This window comes from Cupressus sempervirens, chromosome 7 (assembly GCF_028749045.1).
Source record: "Cupressus sempervirens isolate cs-2001-9-10 chromosome 7, ASM2874904v1, whole genome shotgun sequence".
Lineage (NCBI taxonomy): Eukaryota > Viridiplantae > Streptophyta > Pinopsida > Cupressales > Cupressaceae > Cupressus > Cupressus sempervirens.
The window spans coordinates 10396026-10420019 of NC_143124.1; the positions used below are offsets into that span (position 1 = coordinate 10396026).

Here is a 23994-nt window from a genome sequence, read left to right on the forward strand (position 1 = left end):
TGACTCCACTTTCAACTGTGTGAACTCTTGCAGGATGACTCCTTTTTGTGAATTGTAATCTTAGTATATTATTTATTAATAAAAAAAGACTATTATCAAAAAAAAAGAAAAGAGAAGGAAGAAAGAAGAAGACAAATCTCCTTAAAAACTATAAAATCTATAATCTATAGAAAAAAAGTGCGTAATTTTCAATACACGCTCCTAATGCACAACCACGATTTCAAATCGAGAATCAAACAAACGCTAAGGTTATGCTGTCAATATTGAAAGCAACTACATTTGTTAAATTATAGAAACATATTGAGCGCATCCACAAATGCGTCCAATGAGAGGTTACTAAGGTTAACCCTTTTCATCCGGAAAAGGATTCCTTTAGGTTTTCAATATGTTTATTTATTGAGAGCACATTCTGCGCAATGCATTCAGCAATTTAGATATAATATACAATTGTGTTATGCTCAGAGGATGCATTGTTTATTAAGACTCCAATGCATTGTGCTGTTTCCTTTGTCGGAGAAGCAGTACTATCGTTCCAGGAATCCAATGAGAAATGTACAACGACGAGCCTCCTTGTTTGACTTGTCTCCCTGAAAAAGCGACAAACTTACAGCATAGACTTTGTATTCCATTAAATAAATCTGAACAAAGAGGTTCAAAGATCTTTCTGAAAAATTATGGGAGGATATCCCAGGAAAAAATTGAAGTTCTCGCGCTTCATACTTTATCTTGTATTGACAATAAATGTAAGTATTTCCACAAGTGGGTTGAATCCAGAGACTAGATTGGAGCTGTTCATACTGTCAGGTCAAAGCAATATGTCAGGCAGAGGAGGAGTTGAAGATGACAAATGGGATGGATTTGTTCCTCGTCAATGCAGGCCACATCCTTCAATCCTCAGATTTACCGCAGAGGAAAAATGGGTTGAAGCTCAAGAGCCCCTGCATAAAGACATTGATACAAGTAAGCATATCCTACTACCATTTTCACCATACATAGATCTCGTTCGGAAGAATATAACCCACAAAAATGATTTACATTCTATCTTAATCAGATCCTTACTCCTATCCCATACTAATTAATGGTCTCAATCTGGTCATCCGGTTTTAATGTTCTCTATAAGGAGATTGATGATTTGATTGTCTAGCCTCTTTTTTGATTGACACTGAATAGATAAAATAGCTGTGAATTAGAAAAAGTGTGTGGAGTTGGCCCTGGAATGGCTTTTGCAAATAGATTGTTGAAGCAAAACAAGGAATGTGGAGACGGTTATCATGTTGGTTTGGTTCCATGTGCCATTGGTGGGACTGCTATCAAAGAATGGGAGAAGGGTAGCTTTCTTTACACAAACATGATTAACAGAACAAGGGCAGCTCTCGGATACAACAATGGAAGCTCTCATGTTTTAAGGGCTCTTTTATGGTATCAGGGTGAAAGTGATGCCAACTCTGAGGAAACTGCTGATAGTTATCAACAAAACCTTGAGAGACTTATTTATGATATCCGTTCTGATCTGCGACAGCCTGATCTACTTTTTATTCAGGTAAACTAAATGTAGTGATGGTGGGCAGGTTAGAACACTTCTTTTTCTTGATGATCTGATAACTTTCATTGTTTTGAATCTTGATCTGATAGGTTGCTATAACCATGGGTGACCTTCCATATAGTGAACCTGTGCAGAAGATTAGGAAAGCACAGTTGGGTGTCAGCATTCATAATGTCTACTGTGTTGATGCCGATGGTCTTGAGCTTAAGGAAGACAAGCTTCACCTAACAACAAAGTCTCAGGTGAAACTAGGAAAACTGTTGGCAGACACATATATAAAACATGGGCCAAGTACTTAATTTGGAGACCAGGTTTAAAGATATGCATGTTTCTTGTTGTATATTGCCCTGTTATCTGAAGTGAAACAGAGTTTAAGGGTGTGCTGCTCTTTACTAAAGTGAATGGATTAGTGATTATGTGTTGTCTTAATAAACGTCCAATTGTTAACAAACGTGCAATGAAACAATGAAATTGCTGAGAGATATAATTTCCATTGATTGATAAGAACAATAAGCTTTTAAAGAAGCTGCCCGAGTTGAACAAAACCCAATCTAGCATGATATTGATTTTCAACCAAATCCAGAAAAGGCATAATGATGAATGGAATTCTGAGCAGTGTGTATTGGTTCAAATAAAGTCAAAGTGACCTAGTGTCGAAAACTAATTAGTGTCTCATCAACTACACAGCTATAAAGTAATTTATGATAAGAAGTTTGTTTTAGAAGGTTTTATATTCAAATGAAAGAATTGCTTTAATTGTATGTTAGGATATATTCAGAGTATCCATCTAACAATTTAAGTAATTTAGGATAGGATTTCCAGTTCATTTTTATGATATTTGGTATTTATACTCAGCACATTAGCAGGATGAGACTTGTTTAGAAAACTTCAGTTTTACCCACAAACTGTTGGTGATTAATTCAAACTAACAGTTCATATTCTTCTAAATCTTAACTTCTAATTTACTTCTAGTTTGGATGGTGAAACTGGACTATTTCCATGTTGCATTATGTTAGTTGGAGATAAAATTTACATGTGTCAGTTATTGTTGGGTATTTAACCGTGATTTCCTATTCTATGGGGCGATTGGTTTTGCATAAATGCTCATGTTTTGTAATTGATACACAATGAATAAATAATAGAATTTCATGATTAACCAGCTCCGTTTTACTTCTATTTCTATAATTTTTTGCTTTTATCTTTCGTTCTTTAAATTTCAGATTTAGCATGAGTAGAAAATTCTACATGGTATCAGAGCATAGGGAGTTGAAAGAAGAAGTATTATTTTTGTTGCAGGTATTGCAGATTAGAGCTTGTTTAGAATGAAAAAATTTCATTACATTGGAGGTTGTTAATGTGTTTCTATTTGTAATCACGAACTGAGAAAAAATTCCATTTTGGGGGAGATCAATAATGTTTAGCATGTATTTTCATCCATCTTTTGTCAAGCTAACCTTAGAAAGTTATTTGTCTTGGAAAAAAGGGATTAAGGATCATTGCATTGAGCAAGATCTAATGCCCTATCTCCAATGGACACATTTCTGAGCCAAGCGAGTATGAACAGAAAATTGCATGGTTTAAGAGTAATGATATTGTCTATGGACTAATATGTCTTACTATTTTTGAGGATATTTTATCTCATATAGAGCACACAGAGTGCCTTTTCATTGCTTGGACCATCATCCAATAGTTGTATGGAGACATTGATTCTTCATCTAAAAGTGATGATTCCTTGGTTAACCAAACTTTGTTGGTAAATAGATTTGTCACTGTAAAATTTGCCCAATGGAGTGTGTGGCAAATCGATGTCTCCAACAGTTGGATAGGCCCTTAGTATGCGGCCTTCCTCTGCATTTAGAGGGGCAACTCCCTCATATGATATAATTTTGAAAAGGTTTTCAAATAAAGAATCTAAAACTTCAAAGATCAAGAGAAAGCTATTTAGGACGAATGCACCACATGACCTCACAGCTTTCTTGGGTAAACAAGAATGATAACAAAGGTGATCAAGAACTACGCTTGAAAGTAACCAGTGTTACCAAGCACATTCACTATTCATAAGAATTCACACAGTACCATGAGAATGTCTACTACAATTGCAACTATTTTGATTTTAGAACAAGAAATCAAGAGCACATCTCATTTCATTTCCTTGCACCAAGAAGATAATAGAGATTTTTTGATTTCAGAAATAAAAACTGTACATACTTTCCAAAAGTTATCTTTTGATCAAAATTTCAGCATAGTCTTCCCTTATTTAAAATCAAAAAAGTCCTTTTACAAAGCCAACAAGAGTCCTTATATAGACATAGAGGTTAATAACTACCTCTTTGTGGTTAATAACCACCTCCAAAATACGTAATTTTGGGGAGGTTAATTAACCTCAATAAAATTAACCTATACAAGGAAGACTTTCAAAAACAAAACTTTTAGCTAGAATTCCTAAGGATGTGTACATATCCAATCAATGATCTTCTAGCTACTAACTTTATCTATCTAGACACAATTGATCTATCCCGGAAAGCCCTGTAAGCATCTAGGATGATCATCATTGATTCATAGTTTAGAATGAACACATTTTCCATTTTGATTTTGCTTGTGAAGTATCTATCTTGAATCTCTTCCGACTCTTGTCGATAGGCTGAAATGTTACAATCTCCTAGAGTGATTGCAACTAGGCTGAGCTTCATCATAGTTTCAGCATCTAATACATGATTCTCTATTTCTAAATGAATCTAGACACTAAAGGAATCAAGGAGAAACTGGCAATCAACATGTTGAAGGTCACTTACTGCCACCCCACCTGTGATAGTAGAGACTAATTCATCTATAACTTTTGTTTTCAGCTGCTCCCAAGAAGTTATTAGCTTTTCAAACTCAGTGATCCCTTTGTTGATGTTTATCATTTTCCAACCAACACTTTTACTCCATATACGTGTTTGGTTCTTACTTGGATCAGCAATAATCTTCTCAAGAAGTAGGATGCTTGTATCTAACTTGGCCATTTTTTTTTAATTCATCAACTACTTTTTGCTAGGTTGATTTCTATTCCTTGCTATTTTCCAGCTCTTTAAAAATTTCATGTATCTATTCAATGGCTTTTCCATATATCTCCTTCACTCCAGTTACGAGTTTTGAAGCATCTTCTATCATCTTGTTTATCCAAGCTTCGATCATCATACTAGGTGACTTGTGTTTGTCTATTCTTTCAACAAAAATATGATCTAAAATACCATCAAGGCCTGCTAAACCTAGTGAAGTAACCACTACTTTGGCATTAGAGGAATTGCTGATTGAATTGATATAAGATACCAGCATTTGAACTTGTCCCTTGAGTTGCTCCTTGGTTTTTTTCTCTTTCTTTGCCCTTTGTAACATCTAAGAAGCAAACACATCAAAATTTTGAAAATCTCTTTCTACACTAGATGGACCAAGATCTACCTTATCTAGAATGAAGTCTGATTCGGATGCTTCATCAACACTCTTTTCAATTATGGGCTTGGCTATTTCTACACATAGATTGCCTAAAGCTTTATCAAAAGCTAACCTAGACATCACTTTGTTCTTTTTCACCTTAGGAGGCTTCTGAAGGAAATTAGAGATCACATCAAATGGAGGTAGGATCATTTGAATAACTTTCTTCTTCTTCTGGAGACTATTCTGGAACCAAGAATGCATAGTATTTGAAACTTGCACATCACCTATTATGTTTTCAGCAATCATCATTAAATCCTCTGAATTAGATAAATGATTATCTAACTGCGTGATGTCTATTAATGGCATCTCAGGAGGAGAGAGACTCAAATGAGGAATCACTTCATCATGAGGGGATATCGCAGGGATATATGGTTCTATAGTTTGAGGAGTTCTTTGATCCTTTTCATTGGATTCATTTCCTTGCTAATTCATTCTACCTTTCATTTTTTTCCTTCTTCTCTTGACTATAAACTTATCCGGCTGATTTAGATTTTCAGCTTGATCTAGAGCATCTACATCCAATTGTTGCATTTTCTCACTAGAAGTTGCGTCTACTACCATCCTAGATGATTCTCCTTTATTGTCTTTCCTCTCTTTATTTTGAAATTCGCCAATTGCTTTTTCAGCTCTGACTTTACTGACTTAGTCTCTTGTCCTTTTAAGAACATAGGTAGTCCTCTCCTTCAAGCTTTTTAACTCTAGAATTGACTAAACAATAGGAGGGAGATCTAGCAATTTGATTTTCTCATAGTAGTAAGTATCAACCAAAGAAACCTCATCATCATCAACACCTATCACATCAATATCCAACTTGAAGTCTATTACCTACCATACTGTAAGCTACATCCAATCTCTCTTCCTGACTTCAAAATCATTTTCACAATCCTCCCAAAAGTCTTCTAGAGTTGGGAAGTGACCAAGACTAGGATTTAACTTTAAGTCATTCGTTGCATAACCCTTACTATCATAAGGGAAATGCATCATACAAGGATGCAAATTTATTGTGGCAATAGATCTTTCTATGTTCCTGGCATCTAATGCAGTATCACAACTATAATTTTCGATGCTGATAGGAAAGGGTATTTCAACTTTCCTCATGTTCTTGCAAAGTTTGTTGATTTGACTGATTTGCCTGCACATCTTCGTTTAACAACGATCTGTGAATTGCCATGACTTGGCAATAGTGTTTAAACATTGAGTTTGATTTGTGATAAAATATTCCTTGGCAATTCTTAGATTGATGTTGGTATATTGAATCCTGGTAGGCAGTTGGAAAGCAATAGCAATAGAGACATGATCTAGATGGACAATTACTTTATTGTTTGATGAAATGACTTCCTTGGTATTTGGATGGTAGGCTTTCATACATTCCAATACCAGATCAGGACACTGTACTAAAATTGGGTGCCCTCCTGCCCGAGCCAAATCACTTTCCAAGATCTTTCCAGCTAATGGAGTCCTGTCTTCGCTCTCAAAGGATGACCAAAAATCATGAAGGAAAACACTTCCTAAAATGGTATCACTGATGTCGGGAAGTGTATTTTCCAAAATGGGAGCATAATCCGGCCTCTGATACTTATACTTCATTATTTGATTATCAATCTCCTCCTCAATTATGCCAAATGTCTTCAATACTGCATTGCCTCCTTATTTTCAGTTTCAAAGTGATAGACCAGCCATTCTATCAAAAATTCTCACCAACTCATTCTGTACATCATAGGACTTCTTTATAGTGACCATAAGCCTACCAGTCATTCCATCAAACAGTTTACATGCTTCATCTATGCCCTCCACCTTTCCATTGGGGTATTACGTCAAATGATTTATGACTGTGTTTGCAATTCTACCAATCTGGATGCCACAGATTGAGAGCTATTTTATTATTGCGAGCATCTGTGGGTTGAAACTTATCGTAATAAAATTAAAATGGGATTCAAATCAAATATTTCTGTGCCAATTAGCATTATAGATATGTATCTACTAATGGGCTTCCAAAGGGTGTGATGTTAACACATTCCACACTCGTTTCCAATATTGCTCAGTATTTGGATGGAGAAAATCCCAATATATGTATCCATTTAGATGATGCCATGTTGTGTTTGCTGCTTCTTTTCCGCATATATGCTCTTCCTATGGCGCTCTGCTTGCTCAAAAATGGCGCTACTATTTTGATGATGGAAGAATTCAATGAGACTGGACGTGATCTTATGAATGTCGTGGATTAGAAGCAATCCATGTGTAATCTATATCGGGCAGTATCATGGATTGGCAATGGGTGTCCAAGGTGGCACAAGCCGTGTAATAAACCACAGGATTATCCTTTTTCAAAGTGTTTCCACCCTCCTTGCTCACTTGGAAAGAATGAGGCATTTGATCAGATATGCATGCCGTAGCTTCATAATACTCCTATGACTGGCAAGCTTATAATTAACAACTTCATGTTTCATGGGAATGCTGCTTATAAACCATCTCTCACTTACCGTGCAATGGAAGTAGAAAGGACCACAGATTTTAAAAGATTATTAAAAACTGCGGTGTTATCATGGATTACATTAACAAAGGTGGTGAGGGACTTTTTTAATAAACCGCAGGTTTATGCAATTCTTTTTAAAAACTGTCTTCACCTTGCTCATGTGGGAGGGAATGCAACAGCATTTGCGCAAGCCATTTTTCTCTAGCAATGTCTCTCATGACACCGATGCGTTTTATGGTTGGATTCAATCGCCACAGCACAAGGATTATTGCAGCTTGGAAGAGGACATTTTGCGCTGCACGTGTTAAGGAGAATTGCATTTGTGTTGGCCATCTCCACCTTGCTCACGTGGGAGAGAGTGCAGTAAGACTGGCATTCATGTATGCCATAGCCCCTATGTGTTTAGCCTCATTTTGCACTCCCTACGCATGAAGTTGAAAAGACCACGGGTTTTGGAAGTTGCTTTCCAAAACAAAAACAATTACTCTTTTACTCTTCCCTTCCGTTCATCAAACTCAGGGTGCATGTGCTTGAGAATTTAAAATTGAACTTGATCACACATAGTTTGCTGATTCCTTAACCTTCTAAAAAGGTTAATTTTTCGAACACATCTTAACCATTTTTATGTTTGTTTCTGGACAGGTTAATGGTTAAGATTGTGAGCTCATCTTAACCTTTTCGTATTTGGAGATGGGTTAATGGTTAAGATTATAAGCTCATCTTAACATCTTTTTAGAGGTTAATTTTGGAGGCTTATATTAACTTTTTTTTTTTAAAGGTTAACTTTTGAAGCTTATATTAACCACTTTTTAGAAAGTTGATGGTTAAGAATATTATTTCGGGTCTCTTATTAACCTGCAGCAACTCTTGACTCAGGAATCCATTTTTGGAAATTTGAAATGCTGAGCAGAGATGAAAATCAGCTGGAGATATTGAAGAAAAGGATCTTTCAAAAACTCATAAATGAAAAGGCCAATTAAAAGCTTAAAAGAGGCAATTTTCAAAAATGGCCAAAAGATTAAATAGGACCGAAATTGAGAGATTTTGATGACTGGGTAATAGACTTCTAGGGGTGATACTAAGATTTCAGTTGCCTCATCTTGTGTGAACACATTCTTTGTGGATGATCAGTTTATTGATGACCTTGGTGCCTCTGTTGTTTCTTCAGAGATTGAACTTGCTTCATTGAAAGCTTCCAATGTTTCTTTGCAACAAGATCATTTATGTCTTCTAGATCTAGTTCATTGGGATAGATTTCTGCCAGACATATCATTCTTGTTTGTAGAATCCCTCATTTTGATCTAGATGATAGCATTGATTTTATTCATCTTCTATTTGATGAAGGTGACTCTTCTTTAGTTGTTGTGAGGGAGCTTCCTAGCCCTCTTCTTCTTTCTCTACATAGTCATCCTTCATAGATTGATATGAGTTTGGATACATTTGCACAACATTCTAAGGAGATCTATTTTCCTTTTGAGGTGAAAAATATGTCTTTTGATTATGTTCTACAACAGTTTCTAAAAGATTATAGTCATTTTAAGATCTATACAGAGACCATGGAGTAGTTTTTAGAGGCATCATACATCTTGAGATTTCTTTGGGTAGACTTCATTCATACATCTTCAGTTATGTTTCTTTCTAAAGGGAAGAATGTTGTTTGAAGATCATGAACTACCTTCTACACACAGTGTCGAGCATCTACCATTCACTACACACCATGGAGGCATCTATCTTCTCTTCCATTTCACTTTCTTGGAGATCTTCATGGGGTCAAAGAAATTGTAGTATGGTAGTTTTATTGCTTTATTAGCATCTATTTTGGGAGGGGGTGTTATTCCTACTAGGTTTTCTCTCTTTCCTCTTCTTAGATTTTTCTTTTCTCCATAGTTAGAATTAAGTGGGGGTGTTGGTGATTAATTCAAAATAACAGCTCATACTCCTCTAAATCTTAACTTCTAGTTTACTTATAGTTTGGACAGTGAAACTAGACTATTTTCATGCTGCATTATGTTAGTTGGAGATAAAACTTACATGTGTCAGTTATTGCTGGGTATTTGACCATGATTTCCTATTCTACGGGGAAATTGGTTTTGCATAAATGCTCATGTTTTGTAATTGATACACAATGAATGAATAATAGAATTTCATGATTAACCAGCTATGTTTTTCTTCTATTTCTATAATTTTTTCTTTTATCTTTCAGCAAGATCATTCTTTAAATTTCAAATTTAGCATGAGTAGAAAATTCTACACAAACAATGTGTTCTATAAGTCTATCTTAACATGTAATCAGATATCTTAAATTAAATTTTGACTAAAACCAACTAATAATGAGTACAATTCAATTAAGGAAGAAGCATTTAGATAAATGTAATGATAAGCTAGAGATAACGATTAAAATGGTGAGGTAGTCCTCCCTATTATGGAAACAATGGTCAGTCAGGAATCCCTCAATCTTCATTCAAAGAACAACTTGTATGGTAATCTATTGATAGTCTCGTAGAAGATAATGGATATTTTTTGGGACAATTCATAAATTACAAGGAAATGTGGCACGGATGGAAATCTATCTTAAATTAAAATCTATTTTCTTTTTCAAGAAATTCAAATTAATAAAATAGGTTAAGTCAACAATTAAATATTTAAGTTACTGGTTCTAGTTTGGGGATGGATCTGATAGGTGAAGTGGGAAAATAAATGTGAATATATATGTATGATGCTTAATCATTTAGCAATGCCAATTATATATTTATATAATAATAAGAGAAACATATGCAATTGTCAAACTAAATCATTTCATTGTATGTGTAATGAAATAACTTGTACAATCGAAAAAATAATATGAAATATTATATAAATACTTGATAATAACTGAGAGTAATAGGCCACTTCGAGGGAGCAAGCTCCGAATATCTCCAATGAGAATACATTTCACAATATGATCTTGAAATAAGACTCACAACCTCCTATATATACCTAATTATGCTTAGGTTGAACAGAAACAACCCTACATAACACCTAGGCTAACCTACCTACCTACCTATATAATAATGATAACATGACTTAATTAAGAGCTAAGATAGCCACAAGTTGACTATTCATAACGCTATATACACCAATATTAAGGGTGTAGCATGCCCCCTCTCTTGAGAAAAAGCATTGTCCTCAATGCTAACTAAGTGGATTTTTTTGAATGAGCTCTTCATCCTCCCATGTGGCCTCTTCAACTAGTAAGTTCTTCCATTGGATGAGGTATTGAGTCAAGGTTCTATTCCTCAACTTCTTTGTGCATGTTTGAAGAATGCACTCTGGTTCCAAAATTATTCTTCCTTCTTCATCAAGTTTTGGTAGTACTGTTTGAATATGAATATTCCATCCAATTACCTTCTTCAAACAAAAAAAATCAAAATATAGATGTGTCTTTGTTGTTGGTGGCAACTTAAGCTTGTAAGAAACACTACCAATCTTTTGCATGATTTGGTATCTTGGAGACATCTTATTATTCTTTTTTTGTTGCTTCATTGAGATTTGTTTATAAGGTTGCAATCTCAAGAAGACCCAGTCCCCAACTTCAAAATTTCTCTCACTATGTTGTTGGTCTGCTTGTTGTTTCATTCAATTTTGTGCCATAGCTAAATTCTCCTTGAGTCCTTAAAGTACCCGTTCTTGATGAAGTAAGTGGTCCTATACTACCTAAACTCTTGGTGACACCTTTTATGATAATGTGATGGAAGGAGGATGAAATCCATAAAGTGCCAAAAATGGAGACATTTTTTATGAGCTATGAAAAGAAGTATTGTACCACCATTGTGCAAGAGGTAACCAATCTACCCATTGAGATGGTTTTTATGAAGTGAAACAATGTAGATATCTTTCCAAACATTTACACAATTTCAAAGTCATATCCCAACATCTTAGTGACCAATTTTTGTTGCTCTTTTGATGATAGTCTTTGTTCCAAAAAATATTTTAGGCTATTATGAGCTGTCTTAACCTTGAAGTTTTGACCCATTAAATAAGGCCTCCATTTTTTAATTGCATGAAGGATTTCTCACATTTCCTTCTTGTAAATAGGTTTGAGTTGATTTTTACCTTCTAATTGATGACTCTCAAAATAAATTGGTCAACCTTATTGCATGAGAACTACTCCTATCCCATTTCCAAAAGTATCACATTCCATAATGAATTCCTTGGTGAAGTCTAGAGTGGCAAGCATTGGAGGTGGACACATAACCTTCTTCAATTTCTTAAATGATACATTATCAGATTCATTCCAATGAAAAGAATTCTTCTTCAATAGAGTGGTAAGGGGTGTTTTTATATGACCATAATTCTTCACAAATCTTCTATAGTATCTTGTTAATCCCAAGAAACCCCTCAACTTCTTAATAGTTTTTGGAATAAACCATTCCATGATAGCTTTAATTTTGTTAGGGTCCACCTTTACTCCTTCATGTGAAACTATGTGTTCCAAATACACCACCTCCTTAAGACCAAAGGCACATTTGAATGGCTTAGCATAGAGTTGATGATCTTTGAGTAATTGTAATTCTTGATCAACATGATACAAATGTTCTTCTCAATTCTTGCTATAAATTAATATATGATCGGAAAACACTAACACAAACTTTCTCAAGAACTTCTTAAAAATGAAATTCATCAAACTTTGTAATGTAGATGGTGCATTTGTAAGATTGAATGACATCACCAAAAATTCATAATGACCCTCATGAGTTCGAAATACTATCTACAAATATCTTTCTCCTTAATCCAAATTTAGTGATAACCTAATCGAAGATCTAACTTGGTAAAATACATAGCTCCATTTAATTCATCTAGAAGATCATCAATGAATAGAATAGGAAATTTATCTTTAATGGTGTAGTTGTTGAGCAGTCTATAATCTAGACACATGAGCCATGTTTCATCCTTCTTATACCATCACAATAGGTGAGGAGTAAGCACTTTGGCTATGCCTAATAATTCCTACCTCTAGCATTTCCTCGACAATTTTTTCTATCTCACTTTTTTGTATGTGTGGGTACTTATAAGGCCTAATGTTTGGTGGTTGGCTCCCTAGAACTAGTTCTATGGCATGGTCATGATCCCTTTTAGGAGGAATTCCTTTAGGCATATCTCCAAGAATCACTAAGTGATGATCAATTATTGCTTGTAAATTTGGATGAGTAAGAGCATTAGATTGAGAGACTTCTAATGAACATAGCTAGGCCACAAATCAATCCACACCTTTATTAAGAAAAGTTTGCATTTTATGAGAGCTTACCATCTGTGGAGATCTTGCCTTCAATCCCCTTAGCTCCACTACCTTACCCTTTGATTGAAATTGCATGAATAGTTCTTGGAAGTTCATCTCAATTGTTCCTAATGTAATAAGCTATTATACTCCCAAAATAATATCTGTTGCACCCATGGATAATTTGATGCCATGACACTTCCTTGAACAACTAATTTTTCCCTCATCTACAATCAAAACCTAAAACTCTAGGGCTACATATATAAAATAATTTAGAAGAGTTTCCAACTGTTTGTTGATAAAATTATGAGTACTACCTGAGTTGATCAACACTATTACTTTCTTCTTTTTTAAGAAACCCATTACCTTGAGAGTTTGTGGTGCACTAAAACTTGAAAGTGCATGACAAGAAATGATAGGTTGAGAATCATGTGATTCCTCACCTGACTCCCTATCCTCCTCTAATATGGGCTCATCCTCTTCTTCCTCACTTGGACCTTCAATATAGAACAATTTCTTTTAACTACATTTATGTCCTCAACTATATTTGCCATCACAATTGAAACACAACCCTTTTTCCTCTTGTCTCCTCAATTTGTTGTGGAGTCAACCTAGTAGGTTGAGGATGAGAAGGTGTTGAATATCCTTTTTCTCTTGTCACATTAGCTCCTTGCTTTCTAGGAATCAAAAACTTCTCCTTTACCTTGCATGCCAATATAAAAGACTCATTTACTAAGCTAGGACAAAACATGCATACCTCATGTTGAATGTGATCCTTGAGACCACCCAAGAATAAATCATTGAAGTTCTCCTTTGTAATTGTATTCACTCTTAAGGATAGATTTTGGAATTTTTGATTATAATCCTTAACTGATCCTATTTGTTGAATCTTAGCAAGTTGGATAAAGAAGTTTTCTATCACACTATTTCTATATTGTGCTTGGAGTTATTCTGTAAAAATTGACCATGACACAGTGAGATCCTTTTTCCTCCTATGAGTACAAAGCTAATGATACCAAATGAATTGATCTGGTTCTAGATATAAGGAAGTCATCATTACCTTTTATCCATATGGGATTTGATGTACTTCAAAACAATTATACATTTGATTTATCCATGTTAGAGGATCCTTGCCATCAAATTTGTGCATATCCACCTTTGGAAACAAATTCTTAGATCCCATAGGATTAATAAAATTTGTGTCATGATTAGCCAAATTGAAGGTTTCACCTTGATTTTTTGAGAGCTCCTTCCTTGTTTCATTCATATAGGTGCTTAACATGCTTTGTATATTTGATATATCTCCTTGTAGGTCACACATATCTCTCTTAACCTCTTCCTTTAACTTACTAAGTTCTTCATTAGGATTACTATCCTCTATTGCTTCCTAATCTTGATCAGAGGATTTCCCCAATGTGGTAGCATTCTTTTTGCCTCTTGTTGAAGGTCTCGTCATGATGGAAACAAACATTTCACACAAATGAAATGTAAATTCTTAGATTTTTTTAATTTATTTTTACGATAACTTACTAGGGCCAAGATACCTTTAATCAGAAAAAATTCCAAAATAATTAGCAAATTTTCTGCCTTGAGAGAGAATTTTCCTAATTTTGCAATATCTTTCTTTCTTCTTCAATTTCTCCAAGTTGTGAAATTCAAGCTCCTCTATTATGTATTCAAAACCGTAATACAAGTTATACTCCAATTTGGTAGGATGTGCAAGATATAAAGATCTCAATAAATTATGTAGAAATAGGAATTCTAAAATAGTTTTCTCAAATTTTCTCCAATTCCTCTAAAGTTTGGACTATAACTTCTTTAATAGGGTCTTCAAAAACCTTTTAAAAATCTGTGAAAAAATTGCTCAAATCTAAAAGTTATGCTCTTCCCAAAATCACCCCAATGTTGAGAAAAAATCTTTCCTCTATGGTGTCAAGATCATGCTTAGATACTATACACTAGAAATGTGTCACACTTTAAACCATTCTATCCAAACGATTCCATGAGTTGGAATGCTTGGATGCTGGCTTAGAGCTCCCTATCCACGGAGTGCAAGGAGTTAGTATTTCAGCATGAAGGCTCTCAGCCAAGCCTTAGAAATGTACTTCTTGCTAGAAAACCATGCAACGGGAGGTTCTTTGAGACAAGAGCAAGAGTGAAAATATCTTCAAGGAATCCCTCAAGAATGCAATGCAAGTATGGAAACTAAGCTAAGATGATAATGCAAAATGCAGCTATACTAAGCATGTATGAGATTGTTACAAAACCAAATATTTAAACTATGTGAAATTATTGCAAGAAATCAAAGTTAAACTAAAATGCAACTATGCTAAGAATGCCATATGATCTTATGCTAATGTGATGGAATGAGAGAATGAGACAAGAAATGAGAAGTTCTCCACAAAGCTCCAAAGAAGCCTGTTAGAAAACCTGTAGCATAACAATATTCAAATGAGGATGGATTCTTTGAGGGGGAAAGCTCTCTCCCTTTTAAAGATGTACGGACGGTGGAGATCAAGATGAAGATGGTGGATGATCAACGGTTGAATTCGAAAATAGGAGTGATCCATGTGCACACACAAGTCAACCAATAGAATATAAGTTGACTTGTCATATAAGACAAAAGTCTCACAAACCTTTTCTTTTAATTGTAAAATAGAATAAGGACTTTATGTGTGCACTTTAAGTGGGTTAGAAGAATGGGGTCTTTTATTTAATTAAAAGGGGACATGTTCTTTTAATCAAATAATGAACTTAGGATAGCATAGTCAAACTATAGGTTATAATCAAATAAATTGATTGTTAGCAATTTGGTCTAGGTAAATGATTAAATTAATTTAGCCAAAATGCTGAGAAGGGGGCTAATAGTCTAGATGACCATTTTTAGGTGATTACATTTGCCCCTCTTTGACTAATGCGTGATCGATCTGGGAACACCTTATGTCAAAGAAAATCGAAGCCAAGTAGGCGATGATAGATATAGATATCTGATTCCAAAAAATGAAATGCAAAAATAGATAGCAAGTCCTAAATGCACAGCCTGATAGCGATAGTATTGAACATTAGGAAGATGATGTTAAGATCCAAAAAGAATTTTAACACCTAGCAAAGCGAATAGGTTGAGAGTAAGTGATAATGTCAAAAAAATGCTCCTAAGAAATAGATAGCTGTAACAATCAGTAATAGAGTATTTCTGCCCCCTCGGGATTGAAATTGAAATGAGGTAATGGGATGCAAAAACTTGCTAGACATGAGAAAAATAGAATAAAGCAATGTCCAAGATGATAGATAAATGATTAGAACCCAAGAATGACTATAAGAAATTGATAAAATGCCCCAATTTGACTAGAGTTGACCTTGAAGGATATAGCATAAAAATTAGGTCAAATCGAGTAGAAAGAGGATTTAGATGTGAAAAGGTGAATAGAAGTAGATATGAAGCATAGAAATGATGAAGCCTCATTGATGATTTGGAGATTAGACCTCAAAAGGTCAGCTAACTGCTTAGAAGAAAGTAGAAATTCAAAAGACAATTTTGACCATCAAGATGAACTCGAATTTGGATTTCGATCCCGAAAATGAATCTAGGACGTTGAAATTATTTAAGAGGTCAAAACTTTATATAATGTGGTGATAAGATAGAAAAGAGATGAAGAGATAGATTAAGAAGGTGAAAAGACATGAACAAGAAGAAAGTAAAGAAATATATGAAAGGAGTTAGCTGATATGTCCACAAAAAGATGAAGAAAGAGAGCTCTCCCCATATGCAAGAATGCAAGACTAAGCTAGAAAATGAACCTAAAATGCAAGGTAATATGCAATGTGGTTTACCAACAAGAAGCGCATAACATTTAGACTCTTAATTTCATCATTGAGCATTTATTAGGGACATCATGAGATCATACAACCATCACTAGTATAACTATGAGGATATGAATATGATTGATATCAGATAGGTATGTGGAAATCCAATCTAAGCATCAGAGACATGTAAGTCAAGATAACTACGTGATTAGATTCCCTAAGTTTAATTTAGCAAGATTACACTTGTATCAAGGAATAAGCGCCAGGATAAACCCTGAGTGTGGTCTTGCAAAACAGTCAAGGATGATACATTTATAAGTCAAAGTGTTGAATAGGACAAGCATGAATTCTTACAACACTATAGACAAACAAAGTATACCCACAAGCAGAAATCAAGAAAACATGCCCCATGCCCCCAGTCTTCTAGTCAATGACATCCTTGAAAGACTATTAGGGATGGAATACAAAAATGTACACTAGAAATGTGTCACACTCTAAACCATTCTATCCAAACGATTCCATGAGTTGGAATGCTTGGATGCCGGCTTAGAGCTCCCTATCCACGGAGTGCAAGGAGTTAGTATTTCAGCATGAAGGCTCTCAGCCAAGCCTTAGAAATGTACTTCTTGCTAGTAAACCATGCAATGGGAGGTTCTTTGAGACAAGAGCAAGAGTGCAAATATCTTCAAGGAATCCCTCAAGAATGCAATGCAAGTATGGAAACTAAGCTAAGATGATAATGCAAAATGCAGCTATACTAAGCATGTATGAGATTGTTACAAAACCAAATATTTAAACTATGTGAGATTATTGCAAGAAATCAAAGTTAAACTAAAATGCAACTATGCTAAGAATGCCATATGATCTTATGCTAATGTGATGGAATGAGAGAATGAGATAAGAAATGAGAAGTTCTCCACAAAGGTCCAAAGAAACCTGTTAGAAAACCTGCAGCATAACAATATTCAAATGAGGATGGATTCTTTGAGGGGGAAAACTCTCTCCCTTTTAAAGATGTACGGATGGTGGAGATCAAGATGAAGATGGTGGATGATCAACGATTGAATTCGAAAATAGGAGTGATCCATGTGCACACACAAGTCAACCAATAGAATATAAGTTGACTTGTCATATAAGACAAAAGTCTCACAAACCTTTTATTTTAATTGTAAAATAGAAAAAGGACTTTATGTGTGCACTTTAAGTGGGTTAGAAGAATGGGGTCTTTTATTTAATTAAAAGGGGACATGTTCTTTTAATCAAATAATGAACTTAGGATAGCATAGTCAAACTATAGGTTATAATCAAATAAATTGATTATTAGCAATTTGGTCTAGGTAAATGATTAAATTAATTTAGCCAAAATGCTGAGAAGGGGGCTAATAGTCTAGATGACCATTTTTTGGTGATTACAGATACCACTTGGAATGAAATATCTTGTACAATAGAAGAAATAATATGAAATATTATATAAATACTTGATAATAACTGAGAGTAATAGGCCACTTTGAGGGGGAAACTTCCAAATATCTCCAATAAGAACACAGTTCACAATATGATCTTGAAATAAGACTCACAACCTCCTATATATCCATAATTATGATTAGGTTGAATAGACACAACCCTACATAACTGTTGGAAATATTCAAGATATAATAGGTTACTGAGAGGGGAGGGGTGAATCAGTAACAATAAAAATTTTAAGTAAATTCAGAATAACCATATACAACGTTCACTCATCTAGCCTACTGCATAAAGAACTATTAAACATTTAAACCATATATGCACAGAGATTTGGTGACCCAGAAACCTTCCAAAATAGAAAGTAAAACTGGGGTGGGGATGATACCCACAAAGCTTCATTACTGCAGTATGAAGTTGGCCGATTAAGGCTTACAATGATCACTTCTGGTGATCTGCCCTGTTAGGAGCACAGAGGATTTCTAGATCCACCTTGTTAGAAGATTTATAAACATACTTTACAAGTATGCACTCTATTAGGATATTTGAATAAAGATGGTTAAGTCTACCCTATTAAAGGATTTACAAGAATGATTCACCTATTAGGATGAACCAACAGCTCAACTTACAACTTCACTGGATTCTTTACTGTAGATCACCTTCTGTGATTGATGAAATCATTTCTGCTTCTTGTAGACCTTGCTGAGTATTCTTTATTGTTGATGAATTCACATATCATGTCTTATGTCCCTCTTTTGTGCAATATTCTATATCTTCATTGTATCTATATGTTGAATGAAATAATACATTACATATATATACTATTCCAATAATTATTCATGCAAGGTTGGCCAAACACAAGTAAACAAAATATAACTGACTCAGCCAAATGGTAAAATAAATTTGGGTTCTTCAGACAGACTTGATGACCTTCTGATATGTGGCATCCACTACATTACTCGACATCATCATGCACTCGATAGAGGTAGGGGCTCGGTTCATACTAGTCATACCATGTTGCCTGGAACTCGGTAACCATTGGTGACTCGGTAGATATAGTGTCACTTGGTAGAAACTAACTTCTTCATTAACCTCCTGAGCTCGGTTATCACTGAGTCCTTCTTTACTCGGTCATCACTAAGTGCTTCCTCACTTGGTTAATACTAAGTACATCTTTACTCGGTTAACACTAAGTGCATCTTCACTCGATTAACACTAAGTCTTTCTCCACTCAGTTAGAACTGTGTCTTCGATGCTCGGTTTGAACTATGTCTTCAGTGCTCGGTTTGAACTATGTTTCCATCATTCGGTCTAAACTGTATTACTCGGTTTGAACTGTGTTGCCATCATTCGGTCTGCACTATATTACTCGGTTTGAACTGTGTTGCCATCATTTGATCTACACTGTATTACTTGGTGCTCAATTAGAACTGTGAGTATTGTCACTAATGGCAAATAAGTTAATGCCAACAATCTCCCCCTTTGGCATTAGTGACAAAAACAATTATGATTCAAAGTTTATGTGCAAAAATTGACATACAGTTCTAAATTTTCAAAATTTCTCTTTGCAAGTCTTATTAAACATATCTTTCTTACATGTATCTTCCCCATACAATATGCATAGTATTTACAAGTACACATATTTCTCTCACAATTATCTCTTGGAGTGTGCTATCTCCCCCTTTTTGATAATAATGCCAAATCAAACAATATATATTTACACAGAGAGTCCAAAATGAGAGATAAACTCAGAATGTACCTTGAGAATAAGAGCCAATGTCTTATCCCAATTTTCTTGCAAAATTTTGCTGGTGGAGAGTGCTATTTGAACTTCTGCAGAGAGTTCAATCATATGATCTGCAATTGAGAAGTTTTTGTCATGAATCAATGTTTTGGAATGGGCAATATGCTTCTGCATTGTGTCCATGATAGGAAGGATCATATTTTGGATGTCAATCAGAGTACACCTGATCCTTCCTTCCTCTCTCAACAATTCTGCCTATTTCTTTGACAAAAATCTTATTCTAAGATGATGGGATGAACTTGAACTATGGTCAAGCTGCAATATTTGGGCACTGACATTCATATCCTCATCAATTTTATTCAACTTTTCTTTGATTTCCTTAGTATACTCGGTAACATCACAAAGTTTTCCAAAAAGTGAAGTTACATTAATAAAAGAATATTCAAAATTACTCAAAATTGTAGACAATTCTAGCTATTTTAATGCAATATGCTAAGCAATGTGCTCAAGCACCTTATTGTCAAATTTCTTCTCTGCCTTTTCAATCAATTTTTCTTGGCCGGAGGTATCCTCATTAAATTTATGTACAGCCTCTTCTAATTGAATCAAAATGTGTTGAGTAGAATCTACTTCAACACCTATAGCCTCTGTTAGAATATTCTTAGCACTTTCAATAATACTATATTCTTGCTCTCTCTCATGCCTCAGTTGTTTTTGCCTTGCCTTCTGATCTAATAGCTGACTAATCATTCTCATTTCATCAACTGATGCATTATCCAGATCTATCTTAGGAATGACAATGTCCTTATGCAAGTCTATTTCCTCATTCACTGCCTTATTGGAAATCATGTATCTCTTTGCTTCTCCTATAGTGACTTCACCTTTTCCCTTTGAATCTGAAACAATAGTTGATGAGGCTGGACTGGCTGACAAAACTGGAATAGGACTAGCTAGAGGAAAACTGAGAGAAGTGCTAATAGTATTAAAAATTGATGTTCTTCCCAAGATTGATGTACAGGTTGGTATGGGAGAACTAATAGATGCAAAAATTGGGGCAGATGAAATTGTCAAAATTGAAGTACTAATGGGTACATTTACTGTACACTCTGCAGTAGAAGTTGATATGCTTGATGAACTTACTGTTGTAGCTGATGATGCCTCGGTCAATGAAGATGGCTGCAGCTCGATTGATGAAGTGGTAGACACTTGCATAGATGGTGCCCAGAGCTGAGAGGAGATAGGTGAAGGTTGAGCAATTGATGAAGCTGTTGTGCACACAATCTCACTAGTAGAGGCTATCTCCACAGTTGATGTAGTTGCTTTAGGTGGAGAGTGAGGAAGAGATGTAATGACTTTGGCTGCAATTTTTACTGGATCATCTTCCTCCTTAGCTTGTTCAGCTTGTTCAGCTTCTTCTTCCTCCATTTCATCTTCCTTGAATTAGGGGTGATCCCACAATAATGGGTTCCACTTTTTGACCAATTTTGACTCTGAAATCAATATTTTTGCAACAAACGTCACGTTCAAGTGACTATATCTCCAAAACTATAAATAATTTCAAGATGACATAAACTAGTGATTTTGAGTACTTTGTTCCTACTTTGTAACCATATTTTTTAATCTAATTTTTTTTTTTTTTATGTCAATTTTTTTTATCTCCTCCAAAAACTAGTACATAATAAAATTGAATATTTTAAAAAGTGACAATCTGTTTGACACACATAACTTTTTTTCTAAAAATGATAATGAAGTAATTCTTTCTGTGTTGGATTTGTAGCATCAATATCCAGTGTCTGCATTTGGTTTGATATATTTTTGTTGAATATTGTATAGTTTATGAAGTTTTGAATTGACATGAACCGTAATTTAGACATACGTTCCGTTTGACACAGATAATTTGAAGTCAATTTATTATAAACCATTTTTTTTTTTTGAATAGAAAGGTATCTCAATAAGCTAGTGCCTCCATATTTTCCAAAAAAAATTTGACCTAATTTACTAATTTTCCTGAGGTGTCAAAGTCAGTTGATGTTCAATCGGTAATGAACCTATAATGAGTTAAACTCATATTTGAAAGTCTTAATGATTAAATTATGTAATAAAATTATAGTCATTGGAAAGCTTGCTCCGAGAAGCACATTTTGACATTTTTTATTTTATAGTAGGAGATCATTCTCCTATAATTATGGCAGTCAAAAGAGCAAAAAAAAGAAAAAAAGAAAAAAAGGTTAAAATTTTTGTGATTTTGCATGTTCGTGCGAACATGGCATTCGCGTGAACCTATGTTCGCGCGAACATGCAAATCATGTTTGCATGAACATATATATCACATATGTTAGCGTGAACATACGAAATATGTTCGCGCGAACATGATTAAAAAAAAGTTTGCGCGAACACAATAAGTGTGTTCGTGCGAACATATGGTAAACTCAATTTCTCATTTTGAAATTTTTTTCATTTTTGTTCGTCCCACTAAAGTGGAACCCATTATTGTGGGTTCACCCTTCTATGTCAAAATTTATCATCATTGAATGCAGATCCCTTGGAATATCTTCAATGTCATCATCATCATTGTTGTCATTGTCCTTGATTTCAACAATATCCTCACTGGATTTATGTAGATGATAGATATGTTTCCACATGTTTGTTGCATCATTTACAAAATCCTCAATGTCTTTGATTAGTATCAAACAAGTGTGGAATCTAATCATCATATTACCTTCATGATCTTTCAGTGATTTCTTCACTTCTACATCAGTGAGACTCGGTAGGAGATTTTTCAGGGTTTTCTCAAAGATATCCTTGATGGTTTTGATTGCAATTTCCCATCTTGGTTGCAACCTCTCCAATAGCTCTTTAGGGATTTGAGAGGCAATCTTGTTCAAAGAGTATTTCCATCTTCCCATTTTATTCAATACCAGTTCTTCAATCTGTATTTTCTCCTATTTCTATCCTTGTTTCAAACTTCAATGCTTTGAAGTTTGTGAAACTAGTACCTTCTTATAATTGCTTCAACCTTGCCTCAAATGTGAGTGGAGGCTTGATAAGTACAGGTTCCTTCTTCCCCTATCTTGTTCTCCTGGAGAAGACTGCAGTAGCTTGCTTTTTAGGTTTGGTGATAATTACCTTACCTTTCTTCTGTTGAGGCTCCTCTTCTTTTTCTGACTCAATTTCCTCTTCTTCTTCATCATCTTCTCCTTTCCCTTCAGTAATCATCAGAGGACCAAGTTCTATTTTTAGCTTTGCAATCTTCCTCTTTCCTTTGCTAATGACCTGAGGGATTTTGATTGAAAGTTCAATTCTGGCCTTAGCTTCATCATAAGTTCCAAATACTAGTTGCTTTGGATCTACTGGTTCATTCACCAGTGCCTCTGTGATATCTCTAGTTTCATCAATATTAACCTCATAAGGAAGAGGTTTCACCCATGCAACTCAGGGCTTGACTGCATGTATGTATACTTTGTCACAATCTACCATAAAGCATACATCTTCTTTGTATTCCTCAACCAGTTTAGGTGGAATCTGGAACCTATTGTTCATTCTTTCCTTAAAATCTTCAAAGTAATTATCCAAAACACTGTCAAAATTTTCACCTAACTCTGCAATGAACTCATTTATTTGATAAAGAATGGGAATATCTTTTCTCCATATTACTGATCCTTTTGATGGAAAAGACTTTTGAACATAGAAAAATAAACAGATCAAAAGTGAACCGAATTTGTAGGAATTTTTCTTTGAAGTCCTTATGCTTTCCATATTTTTATTAAATTGAGACAAAAGCAATTCAGACAGATCAAAATCAACATTCTTCTTTACTACCTTATATGCTAAATCTACTGCTTTGCAAGGTATACTATTTGGATGGCTGGAACTGTAAATTTTATGAGCAATAACATGAATACCAAATCTTAATTCAGCGCCAGCTACTGTACTGAGCTTAAGTCCTCAACCATCCCATTTTTCTTGGGTTAGCCTTTGCAATTCTTCCTGACCTAGGGTTTTGGTAGTCTTAGCTTTGCTCAACATGGGAAGGCCAGTAATCTTGTTGATCATTTTCTTTGTGATAAGAATTGGTTGCTCTAACCACAATTGCCCGTTGTGAACCTGACTGAGTACATACCTAACCCATTTAATTTGAAAATTTCTTGGTAAATGTGAAATGTGGGTTAACCCTTTTGTTTCAAGATGCTTATGCTCGGGTTTCAAATTTCCATCTACACTCATTTCTCCTAGGGCGT

The 23994-nt window shown here is 34.8% G+C and overlaps 1 protein-coding gene across 1 annotated transcript; it reads left to right on the forward strand.

Moving 5' to 3' along the window:
* The first annotated feature begins 327 nt into the window (after window positions 1-327).
* LOC149545154 (putative carbohydrate esterase At4g34215) lies at window positions 328-2158 on the forward strand. Its single transcript, XM_089790537.1, has 3 exons — window positions 328-960; window positions 1191-1540; window positions 1633-2158. Exons 1-3 carry the CDS (start codon window positions 675-677, stop codon window positions 1840-1842), a joined length of 846 nt encoding a protein of 281 aa, XP_089646663.1. The 5' UTR covers window positions 328-674; the 3' UTR covers window positions 1843-2158.
* Window positions 2159-23994: the final 21836 nt, after the last annotated feature.